We start from the raw sequence: 20,477 nt of genomic DNA, 5'->3' as shown, positions 1-20,477 counted from the left end.
AGAAAATGTACAAGGAGGAGGTAGAGCGTTAAGGTGCAGTGACTTAATTTAAATAGGATGGCCAGGGAAGCATGTTCTGACATGTGACATTTAGGCTGAAACCTACAGGATTAGAAGGAATCAGCTGCTGGAAGAGTTGGCAGAAGCGTCTTTCAGACAAGAGGAAGAAGCTGTGAATGGTTCTAGGGTAGGAAATAACACATATGTTTAAGAAACTGAAAGGCCTTTCTGGCTGAAGTCTAGTGAAAGCATAAGAGACTGTTAAAAACTGAGAACAAACTGAGGGTTGATGGGGGGTGGGAGGGAGGGGAGGGTGGGTGATGGGTATTGAGGAGGGCACCTTTTGGGATGAGCCCTGGGTGTTGTATGCAAACCAATTTGACAATAAATTTCATATATTGAAAAAACAATGTAAGGAATTTGAATCAAATTCAAAATATAATGGAAACCAATGAAGTGTTTTTATTTTATTTTTTTTAATGTTTATTTTTGAGAGAGACAGAGTGAGAAGGGGAGGGGCAGAGAGAGAGGAAGGCACAATCTGAACAGGCTCCAGGCTCTGAGCTGTCAGTACAGAGGCCAATGTGGGGCTCGAACTTGCGGACCACGAGATTATAACCTGAACCGAAGTCAGAGGCTTAACTGACTGAGCCACCCAGATCCCCCCAATGAAATGATTTTAAACAACAGAGTGATATGATCAATTTAGTCACTCCCATTGCAGTGTGGAGATTGGATTGAGAGAGGGAAAGTATTTAATGGTATTTAGAAAAATTTGGAAATAATACAGGCCTGGGGAGGTGAGGACCTGAATAGGGTCCTCAGTATGGACTAGTAAGGAAAAATGAATGAAAGAGATATGCTAAAAGGGGAAAAAACTGTGGTGTCTGGGTTTAGAGAGAAACAAATGAAAACAGAACCATGGGTTCCAACTTAGGTTAATGAAGGAATGAATCTAGTTGAAAGTATATTTATTTCAAGTTAGTAGCAATGATGGTACCTCAGAGACTATCCAGAGAAATAGGCACATGAGAAAAGCTGGAGATGCAATTTGGCCATGTAATTGCCTCATGGAGGTAACAGCTGGATAACAATCAGGAGAAATAAATCTCAGAGATAATATAGAGAAGAAAAAGCAATGACCAAGACCTTTTAGCCTAGATTCTTAATCTGTTTAGTCAATTTCATTACTTTGATTGTTTTATCAATCTTTGAGTTAATGCTAATCCCCTTAAGGTAAAATGAGAAAGATTGTGGTAGGTAAAATGAGAAAGATTTTACCATTTTATGGATAGATGTTGCATATCATACATAAGTCACTTCTCTTTAATTGATAAATGTAATATAATTCCTGAAGAGATGTTTTTGTGGGAAGGTGTTGGAGGAAATGATTGACAGCATGATCTTAAAGTTCTTCCAGAAGAATAAGAAGAGAATAAGGAGAAATAGGAGTTGGAAAGGATGTGGTGAAATGAATGGCTTTTTTTTTTTTTTTCACTACCTACGTATTTGTGTAAATTGGGCCAATTCTTCTGAAAGAAAATTCTAAGAGGGTTCATTATTAAGATTCCACTGAATTTTGGTTTAGGAAGATAGGATGCAGTGGAATACTATGTGGTCATTTAAAATAATACTCCTAGAATAATATGCTGACAAGGGAAAATGTTGAAAATACATTGCTAAATGAAATGAAACTTGATATTAAAGAGTATTAAGACCAAACACCGTTAAAATGTAAATCATTAAGCACGTGGCATGGCGTGTACTAATTCTGTAATTGGAAGGAAGGAGGCTAATTAAGACGTGAGGGCAGGTAGTCAGCTACCCAAATTGTACAGAGGACAGTGAAGGCTAAGATTATTAGATCTGACAAAGAAGGGGATTGAGAGGTTATTTGCTGTTCTTTGTAATAGCAGAAGCATTGTGCTCTGCATCAGAATGTTTGACCTGTAGTCTAATGTTTTCTTCCTCATGATCTTGGACAAATCACTTCATCTAAATATAAAATACAGGTATATGTGCTGAACTATAGATAATAGTACATGTCCTATATATTTCATAAGATTTTTTTGTGGCTGTCAAAAGAACTAATATAGAAATACCCCATAAGTTATAAAAAGTGTCAAATGTAAAGTAGTATTGTTCCAAGAGAGCTATGGGAGCTTAAAATAGAGATTGGGTGATGAAATAGGGGCAAGAAATACTAAATTACTCATTTGAGAAGCTCAGTAATACAGAATGGAGGGAAGTAGAATAGTAGGTAGGCATGACAATAGGATAGAGGAATGGAAACATTAAGGGAGCAGAGGAGAAAATACATTAAATAGTCAATAATCAAGTAACAATTAGTGAGTCTATTTGGTATGCATAGTAGAGATCGTAGAAGTATTATAGCACCAGGGTCTTGTGCTCACAAGGGAGATTATGGTGAGATTAGAGAAAAAAAGACATTTAGAAGATTGTATACTAGATCATGTGGCACCAGCCATAAGAGCTACAAGAATTTAAGTATAATGAGAAGAATACATCTTATATATACTGATATTATGCCATTATTATATATAATGGTATATCAGAACGAACTATGATAATCTGGGGAAGCCTAAAGGAGCAGATAGAGCTTGAACTGGTTGCTGGACTGGGGAGAGAATTTAGATGTATATTCTAGATGAGGAGACTAGCCTGCCCAAACAAAACATGTGAGAATGACTTAGATGTCTATGAGGAATAAAGTAGAAAGATGTGGGATAGATTTGGGAATGCACAAAATCTGAATGATAAAATACCTACTTTATAACATTGCAAATTATAATATGGCTGAGTTTGTCTTTCCCCAAATACATAATGGAATTACTAACTACCTTATAGCTATCATATTTTTAGGTGTCTATTTCTAGGCAGAAAAGTTTTACCTGAATACAAAGGCAGTGTCAGCAAATTTTGTACCTAGGAAGTACAGTCATCACAGTCAGAAGTTATAAATCCATATTCCAAAGTGCTAAATTCAGATTGATTATATACTATTAGAGAATAAATACGGGCTTTTCCTAGACAGAATACATAACTACTTAAAGTGATAGGAAAGATAGTTAACCTCTAAAAAAAAAGCTCTGTAGGATCTTTCACAGCATCAGAAATTACTATCATTAAGACATTCTTTTGTATTACCTATCTTAGGCCACTATTAAAGTATTGTTATTAAATAAGAAGGAAACTGACATGGAGGGGGAAGCAAAGCTCTCTCTTCTGTTAACAATTATTATTGTTAAATTATTAAAAAATTATTAAAAATTAAAAATTTTTAAATAAATTATTTAAAAAATTATTTAAAAAATAACAATTCTAGGTTGATGGGGGGTGGGAGGGAGGGGAGGGTGGGTGATGGGTATTGAAGAGGGCATCTTTTGGGATGAGCACTGGGTGTTGTATGGAAACCAATTTGACAATAAATTTCATATATTAAAAACAATAACAATTCTATCAGCAGATTAATTAGCTGTTACTTGTGTATACCAAGGTTCTCAGATCTAAGTACAGAGAATCAGTATAAGACAAATTAAGTTTAATAAAGGAACGGGAAAGAGGTAGATTTGAGGTGGCAGTGACTAGGGGCAGCAGAGAGATCCCTGGACACATACAGAAAGGATGTAAGAAACTTGAGAGGCAAAGATAGATGGACAGAAGGAGACAGATATCAAGGCTTAATTTCTACTACGAGTTTGCCCTATAAGTGATCTATTTTGTAGGTATAAAATGAGAGTTAGATGTGTATGTACCTCAAGAGAATATTTAAGGTGAATGCTTAAAAAAATGCTAGGTATCTATATTAGTTTTTTGAATCATAGTTTAAGCTAATTGTTTAGAATTTGCATCTAAACTGAAAGTATTTTCTCTTGATAGAGGTTAATGAACTTGCAAAGGCCTTAAACAAAGTCACCAATGAAAAAGTTGTTGTTGATGATATAAAACCTATACTGAAAGGCTTGGGGATTTATTTGCCAGAGGAAGAATTGCAGGAGATGCTTACATCCATTTCTCTTGATAGTAAGTATTTCTTTTCTGAGTCATTTGTTACATATCACACCTGTGTTTACTTTCACTCATAAACCCACAGAGCTGATTGATTAGGAATCAAATGCAATGAGTTCAACAACATTAGACTTTCCCTATTAGGCTTGGGTGAGAATTTGCTTTGGATTATTCTCATATTGAATTATCCTAGGGATGTATAATCTTCCTGTCTTCATCCCATTGCTTTGCCTCCTGAGGTTTGAATCATACGTTTTTATTGGACAGGAGCTGTGCAGCTCTCTCAAGCCCCTGAAATGCAGGGCCAAGCCTTAGTGTGGTGACACACACTTACCAGTTTGGTTTCCCCACAGTCCTCAAAGGGCTACAGTGGTGTTTTTGGAATCCTGCCAGTGGGAGGTTTAACTTACATGCAAAGCAAAGGGGTACTTTTCTTCTTCTTCAGTTCCAAATACATGGCCAATAAAAAACAAAAGATGCACACTTCCTTTACTAATATATCTTTGCTTATAAGTATATATATAGTCTCCATTAGGTATTTCGGTTGGGGTTTGGTTTATGGTACTTGTAGGGAATATCTTCTTCCTTCGTAACATAGATAGTGGTAGTAGGACTTGTAATGCTGAAAAATTCAGAGAATGTCACATACCAAAAAACACTGGTCCCAAGTGGTTAAAATATATGTAAAATTCATAAAACACTCATTGGCTCTACAACAAAAAAGACTGCAAGAGTTATCATAATCATGTTCCTTTTTATAGTCTGAGGTGTGTTTAGCAGAATCAGAGTTAGAAAACAGGACTAACTTGGTTCTGAAGATTTGGTAAGCATGCATATCTTTTGACCTCATCCCTTTGTATCTTTGGGTTAAAGACCATTCATTTCTTGATGTTTCATTTTCAGATGAGGGGAAAGTGAACTTAAAAGATTTCCTGACTCAGTTAATGAAAATACCATATTTTACAAAAGTTCAAAGTAAGTGAGAATTTTTTAACAATAAAAATTTTGAGTGGAATCCTTTAGTTTTGACTATATGCATTTGTGCAGTTTTCTAATGCTGAAGCACATCATGTATATAACAAATGTACTCTGGATGATGAATCAGTAAGGGATCCTAGTCCTGACCTTTTCTTGACTTAAATTTTATGAACTTATAGTATTTTTCCATCACTCAAAAGGGATTAACTAAGTGTTAATAGCTGAATGAATAAGGAAACCATAAAAAGGATGAGATCATGCCATTTGAGACAACATAGATGGACCTAGAGGGTATTATGCTAAGTGGAATAAATCAGACAGAGAAAGATGAATGCCATATGATTCAAATTATAAGTGGAATCTAAAAAAAGCCAAACAGGGGCACCTAGCTGGCTTAGTTGGTAGAGCATGTGACTCTTGATCTCAAGCTTTTAAGTTCAAGACCCAAATTGGGGGGGCGCCTGGGTGGCTCAGTCGGTTAAGCATCCGACTTCGGCTCAGGTCATGATCTCACGGTCCGTGGGTTCGAGCCCCGCGTCGGGCTCTGTGCTGACAGCTCAGAGCCTGGAGCCTGTTTCAGATTCTGTGTCTCCCTCTTTCTCTGACCCTCCCCTGTCATGCTCTCTCTCTGTCTCAAAAATAAATAAATGTTAAAAAAAAAAAAAGACCCAAATTGGGTGTAGAGTTCACTTAAAAATACAAAGAAGAATTATAAATAAATAAATAAATAAATAAAGCCAAACAAACAACAAATAAATAAATAAGCAAATAGCAGAATCAGACCTATAAATACAGAAACAACTTCGTGGTTGCCAGAAGGGAGGGTCTTGAGGGTTGGACAAAAAGGGTGAAGGTGAGAGGGAGATACAGGCCTCCAGTTATGAAATGAATAAGTCACAGGAATAAAAGGCACAGCATAAAGAATACAGTCAATGATATTGTAATAGTGATGTAATGGGACAGATGGTGGTTACCCTTGTGGTGAACAGAGCGTAACGTATAAACTTGTCAAATTACTAAGTTGTATACCTGGAACTAATGTAACATTGTGTGTCAGCTATACTAAAAAAAAAAAAAAAAATCAATGTTACCTTTTCTTTTTTTATCCTATTATATGTTCATAAAAATGGGATTTTATCATGAGAAGATTAACTATTGAAACATGTAGGAATATGTTGAAACATACAAGCTTCCTCCATATTTTGTAAGAGGTATTCTTCTCATTATTCCACTGCCTTAGCCATGAGGCATTGAATGTAATCTGGTTTTAATGTGTTCATTTAATTGACATCTCCAACTGTGAGATATCTGTGATATCTGTGGAACTTCTGGGTCTCCTTGGAGCCTTTGTTCTTGAGATTAATTGAAATGGCTTAATTTCCTCTAAATTTTAATTCCCGAGATTGAAACTGAACAAAATTCAGAAGGCCTAATTTAGGTAGCTACAAAAATGAAATTATTCCCTAGATTGTAGGTGTTTAGGATGTAACCAAAATGGTATGTTTTTTCAACTGACAAAATATTTTGTCCTTAATCTCTGGTTTTCTGAATGGGATCTATAAAACTCTCCTAGGTATGTGGTTTATAAGCAAATCTCTTACAGGATTAATGTTTATGATATGATAGTGTTTATCATAATACATTTAAAATTTGTTTTCTTACTTGAACAATTGAACCATGATACTTTCAGAAATGAATGTTACCTTTTTTTGGTATTGATAGCAGTGCTGATCCTTCCATTATTTGGGGGACTTTTTGTATGTATGTGTTGGATATATCCAAGTATCCATTGAATGAAAAAAATTAAGAATAGTCACATCAAACTATGGCTGGTTATCTAATTTTTGGCAAGAGAATTGCTAGAATTACTTTTATGCTTAGTTATCCTAGCTTTAATGGAATTCCCAGCCTCTGATATGCCAGAGATGAGTATAAGCGGATGTCCTGAGATTCCTTTATATGTAATCATTCCTCAATCTCAAATTAAATATTTACAATGCCCTGTTTAGCCTAGTGCCTAAACGTTCTATGAAATCAGATAGCCTGCACTTCACACTTGGCTTTACATTTAATAACTGTGTATGCTTAGACAGACTAGCCTCTCTAAGGCTAGGTTTCCTTATCTGTTAAATAAGGGAAATATTGGTAGCAACCTCACAGAATCTTTGTATTAAAATGGGATGGTGGAGGGGTGCCTGGGTGGCTCAGTCAGTTAAGCATCCGACTTCAGCTCAGGTCATGATCTCGCGGTCTGTGGGTTCAAGCCCCGCCTAGGGCTCTGTGCTGACAGCTCAGGGCCTGGAGCCTGCTTTAGATTCTGCGTCTCCTTCTTTCTCAGCCCCTCCCCCACTCTCACTCTGTCTCTGTCTCTCTCAAAAGTAAATAAACATTCTAAAATTTTTTTTAAATGATAAAATGGGATGGTGTGTATAAAGCACTTAGCATAGTGCTTAGCAAGCACTAAGCTGAATACTTAATAAGTGGTAGAAGTAGCAGTAGTAGTACTACTAGTAGTAATTATTGTCACTCAGGACCCACTGAATATTGCATATTTTTTAACTTCGTATATTGCATATTTTTTTGAATATAGAAAAAGAAGGCCCCTTGAAAACTTTGGCCGCCATTAGGAAAAATGAGGTCACTCCTGATGATCTAGACTCCATGATGAAAAATATAGGAGTTCCATTATCCCAAGATGCGATTCAAAGATCCCTGAAGAATGTGGCTATCACGGGTGAGCATTTAACATTTCTAGGTATCCTTTATCTTAGCTGACATGCATGTGTTTGAACTTTTCAAGAATCCTTAAAGGGTTTATCCACTTCATGGATTATCCGAGCTCTTTTCTACCAACTACCCACTTGGGTTCTACTTATTTTAAGTAGCATCATACAGAGGAGGATCTATACGGTAGGAGGGTATGTGTCTGAATGATACGCATGAGTCTGTCTTTTTGATGGAATCTACAAAATATCAAACGTTTTTCAGTATAGCAATTATAGTTGCCAATCTCTGTTCATATTCCTTGTTCTCTGACATGCATTTTTTCTTTCAGAAGATGGGAAAGTGAATTTAGAAGGGTTCATTGGCAATTTAGTCAATTCAGGATTTTCATTTCTACCTGAAAGTAAGAATTTTCAGTTGAATGGAGATAGCTAATGATATGTAGGTTATAGATCTCTTGGGAAAACCCTAGCTAGATTTTGAGATGGTCTTAAACTGATTTACCACTGGCATAATTGTCTAGTATCTTTACCTCCACACATGTCAAATGTGTATGTAGCACATGAGAACATGCCCTTTAGAGAGCTCTAGTTACCTCTTCTGCCTAGTCTGAGACCAGAGTCTTAACTGCAGTTATCTTTCCACTGAGGACCTTGTGAAGAAAAAAATCACATTAATTAAAATGACTAAACCAGCACTTAGAATTACACTGTTTGCAAGTTACTCTACTTTAACTCAAGTGTAATTGTGTGAGACATATTAAAATGATAAATAGTGGGTTCCTGATATTGATTTACAATAATTCTTCTTTAAGAAATGAGTGAAAATCTTTGTTACTGTTAGGAAAATTTTTCTTCAGGTTTGTTTTTTTTCTTTTGTTATTTCTTTTTTTTTCTCTTTTTTTTTTTTAATTTTTTTTTTTTTTTAACGTTTATTTATTTTTGAGACAGAGAGAGACAGAGCATGAACGGGGGAGGATCAGAGAGAGAGGGAGACACAGAATCTGAAACAGGCTCCAGGCTCTGAGCGGTCAGCACAGAGCCCGATGCGGGGCTCGAGCTCACAGACTGCGAGATCATGACCTGAGCTGAAGTCAGCCGCTTAACCGACTGAGCCACCCAGGCGCCCCATCTTTTGTTATTTCAACGTTGTTTTCTTTGGTTATTTCTTTGTATGGGCTCCATGTTTTTGCCCCTAGTTTCTCTTTATACACTAATTCAAAGTTTAATTTTAGCACAATGTTTGTCAATTATAATGTTAAGGACCCTTTTCTTCTTTGGGTTTGCATAGTATTTCTGTAACCTTAGGCCTCTGAATTCTCTGATAAGCTGCCCTTTCTTGCCACGATGGTGCTGAAAAGGAAGGAATGATTTACATTTTGCACGTGTAAGTGAGAAGAATATCTCTGACACCAAGCCAAAATTATACACACATTCAAACCACTTCATATCGTCCATTTTTAAGTGCCCTCTATGGTTGCAGAAATTCAAGGTTTACTTCTTTGACCATGTCCACCTACTTTTGGATAAGCACATATATGTAGCTTTGATAAGCAAAAAAATATTTATGAAGAGATGTTTTGTAGAGATGCCTGGGATCCAGACCTGAGCTGAGATCAAGAGTCGGATGCTTAATTGATTGAGCCACTCTGGCGTCCCTAGAAATGCCTTTTTTGAGACAACTTCCTAATAGTATATATCAACTGCTTTTGGGAACTGGTGTTAAAAATGGCCATATCAAGGGGCGCCTGGGTGGCGCAGTCGGTTGAGCGTCCGACTTCAGCCAGGTCACGATCTCGCGGTCCGTGAGTTCGAGCCCCGCGTCAGGCTCTGGGCTGATGGCTCGGAGCCTGGAGCCTGTTTCCGATTCTGTGTCTCCCTCTCTCTCTGCCCCTCCCCCCGTTCATGCTCTGTCTCACTCTGTCCCAAAAATAAATAAAAAACGTTGAAAAAAAAAATTAAAAAAAAAATGGCCATATCAAGAGTGTCACTATATCTTCAGAAGATGTTGCCCATTAGATTATTTAGTGATGAAAAGTGTCTTGAAATTTAGATGATTGATTGATTGATTGATTGATTTTTTAGAGAGAGACAGGGCAGGTGTGCTCGCCAGCAGGGGAGGGGCTGAGGGAGAGGGAGAAAGAATCTTAAGTAGGCTCCATCCTGAAGCCTGATGTGGCTCTCCATCCCACAATTGACCATGAGATCCTGATCTGAGCTGAAATCAAGAGCTGGATGCTTAACTGACTGAGACACCCAGGCACTCCTTGAAATTTAATATCAGAAAAAAAAAATCTCTCTTCCAAAGACCAGTGTGCTTCTTTGTGTAGGTAATAACCCGAGTTCCCCTTTATGCCTTAGCTTCCAAAAAGTTTCAGATCTAAACTTAATATTTAAGCACTATTAACCATGTTGGCCTTGTTTGTTATTTACTACCTTTTTCTCATGTGTTTTTGATGCTCACATTTCTAATTATGATTGTTATATTTTCTATTTCTCCATGAAATTTTGTCAGTTCTGTTATATACTTTTTAGAGTCTCTAATTTGGCTCATCTGCATTTATGATTGTTATATCTTCCTGATGAATTGGCTGGCAGAGAATACCGAATGTATCATTTTGGAAGAGAAATCACTTTTTCCTCTGAGTACAAGCTGAAAATTGATTCCCCATTCTATGGCTACATGACTCCTTATTTACCACATTTTTTTAATGTTTATTTATTTTTTTGAGACAGAGAGAGACAGAGCATGAACGGGGGAGGGTCAGAGAGACAGGGAGACACAGAATCCGAAGCGTGCTCCAGGCTCTGAGCTGTCAGCACAGAGCCCGACACAGGGCTCGAACTTACAGACTGTGAGATCATGGCCTGAGCCGAAGTCGGACCCTCAACCGACTGAGCCACCCAGGTGCCCCTACCACATTTTACATAGTGGCTCCTAACTGTTCCCTCAACATCAGCCAGTAACACTTCTTGTCTAATATCATATGGGCTGTACTGGGTTAAATGTTCCTGTGCTTATAGCCATATTCTCTTTAAAATGATCAAAAGAACATGTTTCTATTTCTGATAGAAGAACTGAAAGTGTGCATCTGAATACATGTCAAAAGACTCTTCTTTTCACACTGAAATGGAATATAGCGATGTGAAGATAATAGGAAGTATTTTTCTGAAATTGAAAATTATTAGCATTTCCCATTCTCATAGCTTTTACCGCTTCTATTTTTCTCCTAGGAAGTAAGGTTGATGACAGCAACTTAGACACTTTTCTAGGAAACATGAAGATGGAGATGTCAGGTAAAGAATTTTGTAAGATTCTGAAGCACCTGTCAGTTGAAGGTGACATTTACATAGACATCGTTCACATGGTTCTATGTTGTGAGAAGTCTTTTTATTAATGTAAACTTCTTAGATATAAAATTCTTATAGAAAGAACCATAGAAAATGATAAAAAATAATAAAAAATTACCTTAAGTGTTATGCTTTAGGCTCTCTTCCTTGAGAATAAATTTTATGGTTTCCAAAAGTTCCATTTGGGAGGTGTGGAAGAAAGATGGAAATGTATTTGCTTTGTTAGTACTTTAGATCCAAACTTACGTTTCTAGGAATACTTTGGCAACCTTTCCTCTGTATCACTGATTCAAAAAGCATCATTAAGATCCCACAATATTCTTTTTATTATTTAAAAAAAATGTTAATGTTTTCTATTTTTGAGAGACAGAGAGACAGAGCATGAACAGGGAAGGAGCAGAAAGAGAGGGAGACACAGAATCCAAAGCAGGCTCCAGGCTCTGAGCTGTCAGCACCGAGCCCGACGAAGGGCTCGAACTTTGGGAGCGGGGTAGCACCCTAAACTGCCACCGTTACCATGTATACCCAGTCCAATCCACCAAGAAAGGCCTGGCACACAACATTCTGTTCTTTAAACTTTTTTTTTCAATTTTTCCTCCTTTCTCCTTTTAAAATGCTATTCTGCACTTTGAAAACAGAATCAAGACATGATGAAGAATCAGCTTCTGAAGAAAAGGATTACTATAGAATAAATACAGCTGTATTACACTGCTATTAAATAGCTCAATGCAGGAAAAAATTTACAAGATACAAGTTTGTTTTTTTTTTTACAATATTAAAAGGCAGGAGTTTCAACTTTATAAATCTAAGAACATTTTATGCATAGGGTAACGTGCATTACTGTTATTTAAGGAAACACTGACAAATCCTTTAACTTGCAAATCTGATTAAAAAATATCAAAATGTTGAAAGTTGTGGAACAACCTACCCATTAAGCAATTTATCTACTATTTTTATATGATTACAAAATGTGAGGGGCACCTGCGTGGCTCAGCCGGTTTAGTGTCTGACTTCAGCTCAGTTCATGACCTGGCGGTCGGTGAGTTTGAGCCCCGCTTCGGGCTCTGTGCTGACAGCTCAGAGCCTGGAGCCTGCTTCGGATTCTGTGTCTCCCTCTCTTTCTGCCCCTCCCCCTCTCACGCTCTGTCTCTCTGTCTCTCAAAAATGAATAAATGTTAAAAAAAATCAAAATGTGATAAAAAGCCCTTATCTTGCCTCCCCCCTTTTGGTGATATGATCATACCTGGGACAGTCATAAGATTGGCCAAGGAGGGTGATGAGCGAGCAATGGGAACCACAGCTAGGACCAGACAGGGCTCCACAGGCAAGGGGAGCATGAAAGAGGAAGGGCCTAACTGATATCGACAGGGAACTGGATGTGAAGGAAGCAGGACTAAATGAATCAGTCTGTAAAAATAGAATTATACAGGGAAGATGACTGCTCATGTCCCAGACCCCCTAGTTTGCAGAGAAGTGGGAATAGAGGTGAAGTAGTCCTAACATGGACTTTATAGACCAGGGCAGGTAATAAAAGCATTCTGAATGGAAATACTGGTGTGTGGGGTTATGTACCTGGTGGGGTGGAGCATAGAAAAGAATATGAAGGCATGGGCGGGGGTGGGGGGGAGAGAAATACAGTTGTAGTAAAAATCATGGGAAATTGTTGATTTCTTATGCTGTTTCACAGTTAAGAATTTCATGTGTTTGAACCTCATTATGATCTCTGTAATTTTTACCTCATTTTACAGCTGATGGAAGAGTTGAACCTAATAAACTAATGAATAAAGCTGAAACTGTTACAGGTAAGAAGTTGATATAAAACTGAGAGAGCAATGCTTTAAACTTTTTTTAATGTTTTATTGATTTGCGAGGGGGGGAGGGGCAGAGAGATGGGGAGACACAGAATCAGAAGCAGGCTCCAAGCTCTGAGCTGTTAGCACAGAGCCAGATGCAGGGCTCGAACCCACGAACCATGAGATCATGACCTTAGCTGAAGTCAGACACTTAACCAACTGAGCCACCCAGGCACACCTGAGATAGTAATGCTTTTAAAACATATTTTTGCAAGAGTATTCTCAGCAATATTTTTTAAATTATTGAAGTATAGTTGACATACAACGTTATACTAGTTTCAGGTGTGCAATGTAGTGGTTCAATAATTATCTACTTAACTAACTGCTCACCATGGTAAATGTCGTTACCATCTGTCATCATGCAACGTTATTATGATATTACTGACTATATTCCCTATGCTGTACTTTTCATCTTTGTGACTCTGTTCACCTATTTCATGTATCCCCCCCACTCCCCTTTCCTCTGACAACAAACAGTTTGTTCTCTGTATTTATGAATCTATGGTTTAAGAAAGTGCAACTGGGGGGAGAAATAGAGATAAAGATCTCTCTCTCTCTCTCTCTCTCTCTCAAAAGAAGGTTTAAGTGTTCTTGCTGCCTGCTGCACACCCCCATCATCTCTACCCTCAACCCTTCTTTCTAATCAAACCCTGATAGGAGGTAAGATAGAAGAAAAACTCTAGATGTGTTGATGGGATGGGAGTGAGGGTATAGAAAAAACCAAGGAGACCTTTTGTCGTGCTTCCTGTTTGGAACTCTGGGATGTCACCACCTCACTGAGTGTCCAGACAGGATGCCATTTTCACCAGAATAGATATTGCGGTATGGTGTTCTTAGGCAGAGGGAGGGCTGGAAACAGGCCACCGCTTTGCCCCCTTTGGCTTTGTGTGGTATGAAGGATATCCAGTTTTCCCACGTACTCCCAGTAAGCAATGTAGAAGGTTTCTCAGAGATGGGGGTCAGTGGGTCTGCCATGGGACACCAAGTCAAAGGGAGAGGTGATCCCTCCAGAGGCTATGGAGTAGACAGTATGGTCTGGGGACTAACAGAATACTTGACTGAGACACAGAGGACCTCATCACCAGTGAATGCTAGGGCTTAGCCAACCAAGTTAGTGAAGGAAGGACCAAAGAACCTTGACTTTGCTAAAAAACAAAACAACAACGACACAGACCACAACGACACAGACCACAAGTTTCTCAGGCCATCAGCTTCAGCAGGAGATGTCAGGACTCATGAAATGTGGATTTTGTTGAAGAGGCTATCGAGAATCCAGAGGGCAACCCAAGGTCTGGCCGCCCTCCTTTACGGGCAGCAGGACCCCCAAGCTTTCCCTGATACTACAAGGAGGCCTCTCAGAGCGGAAGTGCGGAAAGGTTTGAAAAACTGAGAATTTCCCAAAATAAACTAGGTCAACCAAAAAGGAACTTTTTATTTTAAACCGGAAGAAACTAGGTTAACTCTATTTTTTAAGTTTTTGTTTAAATTCCAGTTAGTTAACATACAGTGTGATACCAGTTTCAGATGTGAAACTGTTTCTCCTCCATCACCTGTTTCTCCTCCCCTCACCCACTCCCTTCAGGTAGTTAACGGACTTTTCCCCTCCTCTTCTTACCAAACAGGATACGGGAAGAAGGAGGAAAGGGAGCTTCCTTGTGTCATTTTTTTTTTCCCCTTTCAACCCTCTGGTTCACAGTAAAACGAAATGTTAGATTTTCAGGTTTGCTTTATAAAAAGTAGCTTTTGAAAATTAAAAAAAAAACCCTCTTTCCTCTGAGTTATATAAATTCTATGGCTGAATAGAAAAGTTTTATGGAAGAAAAGGAATATGAAAAAGAAAAATACATGAGTACAATTTACAATGTCATACCTGTACCACATGTTTCAACATGGCAGGATGTCACTCACAGCTGCTTCAAGGGGAAAAGATTTTGACCTAGCTTTTATATTATTATGGAGATAGGTATTCCAGATGTATAAGCCAAATCAGAAAAGTGCTTCTTTATGAAACTTAAGCAGTTTCATGAATTCCATTTCTCTTTCTCTGTGATTTGAATTTTGCCTTGTCTTTAGCTAACAGGAAGCTGTATCATTATGAAATCTTACCTTTCCAAGGTGAGATTGATGATGAATCAACAAACCACTCGCAATGTATCACTTATTGTCTTATTTCCTAATCATGTGATAAAGAATCCTGATACTCTCCAACATATGGATTCAATATAATTGAAATTATTTTATCTTGGTAGGTTGTTTTCTTTGGGGCTTTTATATTGATCTTATTGATATGAATTTTAACAAATTTTCCAAGACAAGAGACAGAATTTATTATTGCAGGTTAATTGTGAAATGCAGAATAAGAATGTAATTATTCTGTGATTTTGGTTAGCACAGGCAATGAATCTAGTTAGAGCTAAAAAAAAAAAAATGCTACTTTGGCTTAGATGTAGTTATTAAAATGTATCACGCGGGGCGCCTGGGTGGCTCAGTTGGTTAGGTGACCGACTTCAGCTCAGGTCATGATCTCCCTGTTCGTGGGTTCGAGCCCCACGTTGGGCTCTGTGCTGAATGCTTGCCTGCTTCAGATTCTGTGTCTCCTTCGCTCTCTGCCCCTCCCCTACTTTGCTCTGTCTCGCTCTGTCTCTAAAAAATAAATAAATGTAAAAAAAAAAAAATTAAAACAAAACGTATCAAACGTCTGCTACATACCTGACAGAGTTCTAGCTCTTTTCATAAGTGTTATTTTATCTTCACAGAAGCTCTGCGAGATAGTCTCATCTTTGTTTCATACAACACAAAACTAGGACTCAAAGTCAGGTTATTTACCTAAGTTCCAGTAGATAATATATAGTAGAGAACAATATTCAACCCTTGTGTTCTTACTCCAACCATGGTGATTTTCTCATTTCACCGGAACTGCCTATTTATTTTTCTTAAAAATTTTTAACATTTAGTTTCTTTTGAGAGACAGAGACAGAGCATGAGTGGGGGAGGGACAGAGAGAGAGAGAGAGAGAGAGAGAGAGAGAGAGAGAGAGAGAGACATACAGACAGACAGACAGAATCTGAAGCAGGCTCCAGGCTCTGAGCCGTCAGCACAGAACTAGATGTGGGGCTTGAACCCAGGAACTGTGAGATCATGACCTGAGCTGAAGTCGGACACAACTGACGGAGCCACCCAGGCGCCCCCTGCCTGTTTCTATCATAAAAATTATACACTGGAAAGTAATTCTGTTCCTTTAGAAGTTTATGGGGTATATGGTTATTTTTCCAAAAAGGTTTAAGAGAAGTGAGCTTAATTCTAACCATATTGAAGCTCTGCCTTAAACTGAAACATGTTCCATGGATCTTGCATATTTCTGCCAAGTCTATAATGAATGGGTAAAATATATGGAACATTTCAGCATTAGTAGGCATTTTCATATTTTTTTCTCTTTCCCTAAGGAGAGACAGTAGCTGTCAGAGACCTGGACAAGATACTAGGGAACATGGGCTTTGAACTCACCAAAGAAGATTCTGGAGAGATGAAAAGAAAACTTCCACTTTATGGTGACTCATTTTAGATATAAAAAGTCTTTCAGGAAAATTTGGTCTTGAGGGTCTATGTAAGAGTTATTCTGAAACCAGATTAATTTTGTGATGTAAAATCTTAGGGAAAAATGTAGTTCTAGAACAAGAACTAATCCTGTCTTCCATTTTCTGAATGTATATAGAATACAAAGCACTTGACTAGATTGATTCCAAGACCATCTTTCACATCTGGGAATGTTGAGGAAGCACAGTTAAACGACGGAAAAGGAAATAAATGCAAGCCCACTGTGTACCCTTCTCACATTTCCCATCATTCCTCTCTTCTGACACAGCCCCATAATACTACTGAAAGTTCTCTCTGGGTACCAGTAACCTGCCATTTGCTAGTTGCATTAGACATTATTCACTTTTTATTGGAGCTTTCTACTGTCTTTTGTATCAGTGATAATTCTCACCTTCTTGAAATTATTCTCCTTTGGCTTCTGTGTTTTTTCCTCCTAACCTGGATCGTCTCATTTTTTGATTTTCATTTTGCATACTCTACCTGGGTAATCTCATCACTGTCTTTTGTTCAACCTATCATCTACATGCTTATGACTGTAAATCTGTGTTTCTATACAGCTTCAGACTGGTGTATCCAAATGCCTGCTACACATTTCTACTTGGATATTCCGTGGGACGCTTCTTTTTCTCAACTGAACTGAATTTAGAATTTAGAACTGAATTCAGTATTTTCCTGTCCAGTCTCCTAGTCCTGTATTCTCAATCTCATTTGTGCTCTCCCTATCCATCTATTCACCTAAGCTAGATATATGGAATTCATTTTTGATTCCCCCAATTCCTGTCAACCATGATCTGGATTATCTGTCACCTAATTTTGTAAGTTTTACCTTTATATAAACCTAAATTTAAAAATTACTGCACACAGATGGGTAGATGGATGGATATGTGACAAGCCAAGTATAGTAAAATGTTAAATAGTAGAATCAGATGGTGGGCATATGGGTGTTTATTGCACAGTTCCTTCAACTTTGCTATATGTTTACAAATTTTCATAATAAACCATTGGAAAAAATCCCATATGTAAATCCATCAGTTTCTCTCACTCCCTAGTACCACTGCCCTATTTTAGGTCCTTTCATTCCTGACTTCAGCTACTACAAGGGCTTCCACAAAATATTAGACATTAGAGTGATCCATATAAGATGCAAATCTGATGACATTCTGCACCAATTTAAAATCCTTTAATGGCTTTCAGTTTGGTACTTGGGAATGTCTCAAGTCCTTTTTATGGCAAACAAGTTCTTTCATTATCTGGGTTGGCCTTATCTGTCCAATCTAGTATTTTACCCTCACTAACATTGAACTTTTATTCCAAGCATACATATATCATGCTTTTTGTCGCATCTTTGTTTTGTTTATACTTTCCCCGCTATTCAGAGAGTTTCCCCTTCCCCTTTGTTTGACCTACTCCTCACCATTGCTTATTAGAGTTGAGGGCACTTTTTCTAGTAAGTTCTTTAAATACCCAGGCTCCATTAGATGTCTCTTCTCTGTGTTTCCACAATAACTGCATACATTTTTCATTATAATTGCCACATTGTGAAATGTATGCTTCTTTGCCTGTCTTGTCACTTTAATGTGACCTTAGAATAGAAAAGGTTATTCTGTATCTAGTACCTAGCAGAGTGTCTGGCCTATAAGTAAGCACCCTATAAATGTTGAGTGAGAGATGATAGAGTAAATGAGCGAAAAAGTGAATGATTCCTAAGGAAAACAAAAACTGCCTTTGGTCGGGCCACTAATACTTCTAATACATTGTAATCATTTGCAGCAATTCTGAGCAACAGGGAGAATCAGAGTATATTAGCAGTAAACCAGAGATGAAAATAGACTTTTCTTCACTAGAGACTCATACTTAAGAGTCATAGCATTACCAGAATTGAGGGCCTTTAGAGAATTAACTTGCATGGATGGTATTTTCTATCCTGTTTATAAGGACTAAAATAGCTGAGTAAAAGCATATTTTTCCATGGGCCAGACTTTATGGTTCAAGGGTCAAAGGCCAGCTTACTAAAATAGAATCAATGTCTTGGGGCACCTGGGTGGCTCAGTCGGTTAAGCGTCCGACTTCAGCTCAGGTCATGATCTCACAGTCCGTGAGTTCGAGCCCTGCGTCAGGCTCTGTGCTGACAGCTCAGAGCCTGGAGCCTGCTTCGGATTCTGTGTCTCCTCTCTCTCTTTGCCCCTCCCCTGCTCATACTCTGTCTCTCTCTGTCTCAAAGAAAAATAAACTAAAACATTAAAAAAATTTAAAAAAGTAACATAGAATCAATGTCATAAAACTAAGAATTAAGCAATTCAAGTGAGCCCAAATGGTGATGTGGAATAATGAAATTCAGCTTATTTCTGGTTTCTTATTTTATAATTTTTTAAAGAACCTGCTTTGTATCTCCATTATGTCTTATTTTTTAGCTAAAGGGAAGACTGATCTAAAAACATTGATAGATTCAGTACAAGTTATTACAGGTCAGTGAGAAATTACTATAAATATGAGATCCCAAGTCTACACTAAATTATATTTTTTCCTGTGATAAAGATTTTACTGAAGTATGAAACACGTAATTACTACATTGTATAATGTGTCCAGCTTAAGAATTATTACAAAGTGAACATACATATTTATCTATCACCTGGATGAAGAAATACATTATCAATAATACAGAAGATCCACTGTACCACTTCACAGTCATGTCCTCTGGACTCTCTGGAGGTAACTGCATCCTGTATTCTAGGACCACAGATTAGTTTCACCCGCTTTTGAAATTTGTATAAATGCAGTCATCTGATCTGTGTTCCATGATGTCTGACTTCTTTCATGTAACATTGTATTACATCTTATTCTCTGAGATTTGTCCACATTGTTGCATGTAGCGGCAGTTTGTTAATTTTCATTGCTGCATATTGTACAGTCTACCAAATTACAGTCAAGGAGATCTTTAGAGAATGTGCGGTAGTAGGTAAAATGATTTCTGGCTAGCTCGTTGTACCTGAATTGCCGTGCGATATTCCACTGCATCAGTATACCACAAGATATGTATCCAGTCTACCGTCACAGGACATTTCTAGTTTGGAGCAGTTATGAAGAACATATTGCTATGAATATTCTTGTATATGCCTTTTGGTGAACATATGTGCACAATTCTAGGCCATCCACCTAGAAATGAAATTTCTTTGTTGTAAGATGGGATTGTGTGTACTTGATTAGATATTGTCAATCCATTTTCTAAAGCAGTTGTACCATTTGACACATCAACCATTGCTTTACATCCTTGCTAATACTTGGTATTATCTCTCTTCTCCGTTGTAGCCATTCTGGTGAGCATGCTGTGGTATCCCACTGTTATTTTTGGATTTCCCTAATGATTAATGATGTTGAGCATTCATGTTTACTGGTTATTTGGATACCTCTACGATAAAGCTCCTTTCATGTCTGTTGCCTATTTGCTTGGATGTCTGTGTTCAGCATACTGAATTTTTAAAACATTTTTTATTTGTTTTTTAAATTCAAGTATATTTATCATAAGGTGTTATATTAGTTTCAGGTGTACATTCTAGTGACAGCTATACATTATTCAACAGCTCTATACATTACTCAGTCCTCATCAGCTAAGTGTACTCTTCAATCCTCATTACCTACTTCACTCATCCCCCAACCCACCCACCCATCTGCCTCCTGGTAACCATCGGTGTGTTCTCTGTACTTCAGAGTCTGTTCCTTAGTTTCTCTCACTCTTTTTTTTTCTCTTTGTTTGTTTTTTTCTTAAATTCCACATATGAGTGAAATCCTTTGATATTTGTCTTTCTCTGATTGACTTATTTCACTTAGCATTATAGTCTCTAGCTCCATCCATGTTGTTGCAAATGGCAAGATTTCATTCTTTTTATGGCTGAATAATATTCCATTACATATATATTCCATTATATATATATTCCATTACATATATATTCCA

The 20,477-nt window shown here is 37.6% G+C and overlaps 1 protein-coding gene across 1 annotated transcript in view; it reads left to right on the top strand.

Moving 5' to 3' along the window:
• Positions 1-7,605: 7,605 nt before the first annotated feature.
• Positions 7,606-20,477, top strand: part of LOC109261532 (uncharacterized) — a 60,408-nt gene continuing 47,536 nt past the window's right edge. Inside the window, exons 1-4 of the mRNA XM_053892215.1 lie at positions 7,606-7,741; positions 10,965-11,027; positions 12,830-12,883; positions 16,378-16,482. Coding sequence (XP_053748190.1) covers positions 7,669-7,741; positions 10,965-11,027; positions 12,830-12,883; positions 16,378-16,482 — 295 coding nt within the window. The 5' untranslated portion in view covers positions 7,606-7,668. The remainder of the gene's footprint in view (positions 7,742-10,964; positions 11,028-12,829; positions 12,884-16,377; positions 16,483-20,477) is intronic.

Source organism: Panthera pardus, unplaced genomic scaffold, assembly GCF_024362965.1.
Source record: "Panthera pardus isolate Hobbes unplaced genomic scaffold, ASM2436296v1 HiC_scaffold_3, whole genome shotgun sequence".
Taxonomy (NCBI): domain Eukaryota; kingdom Metazoa; phylum Chordata; class Mammalia; order Carnivora; family Felidae; genus Panthera; species Panthera pardus.
Note: the sequence above shows the minus strand (reverse complement) of the source record. Positions and strands in the feature narration are given on the sequence as shown.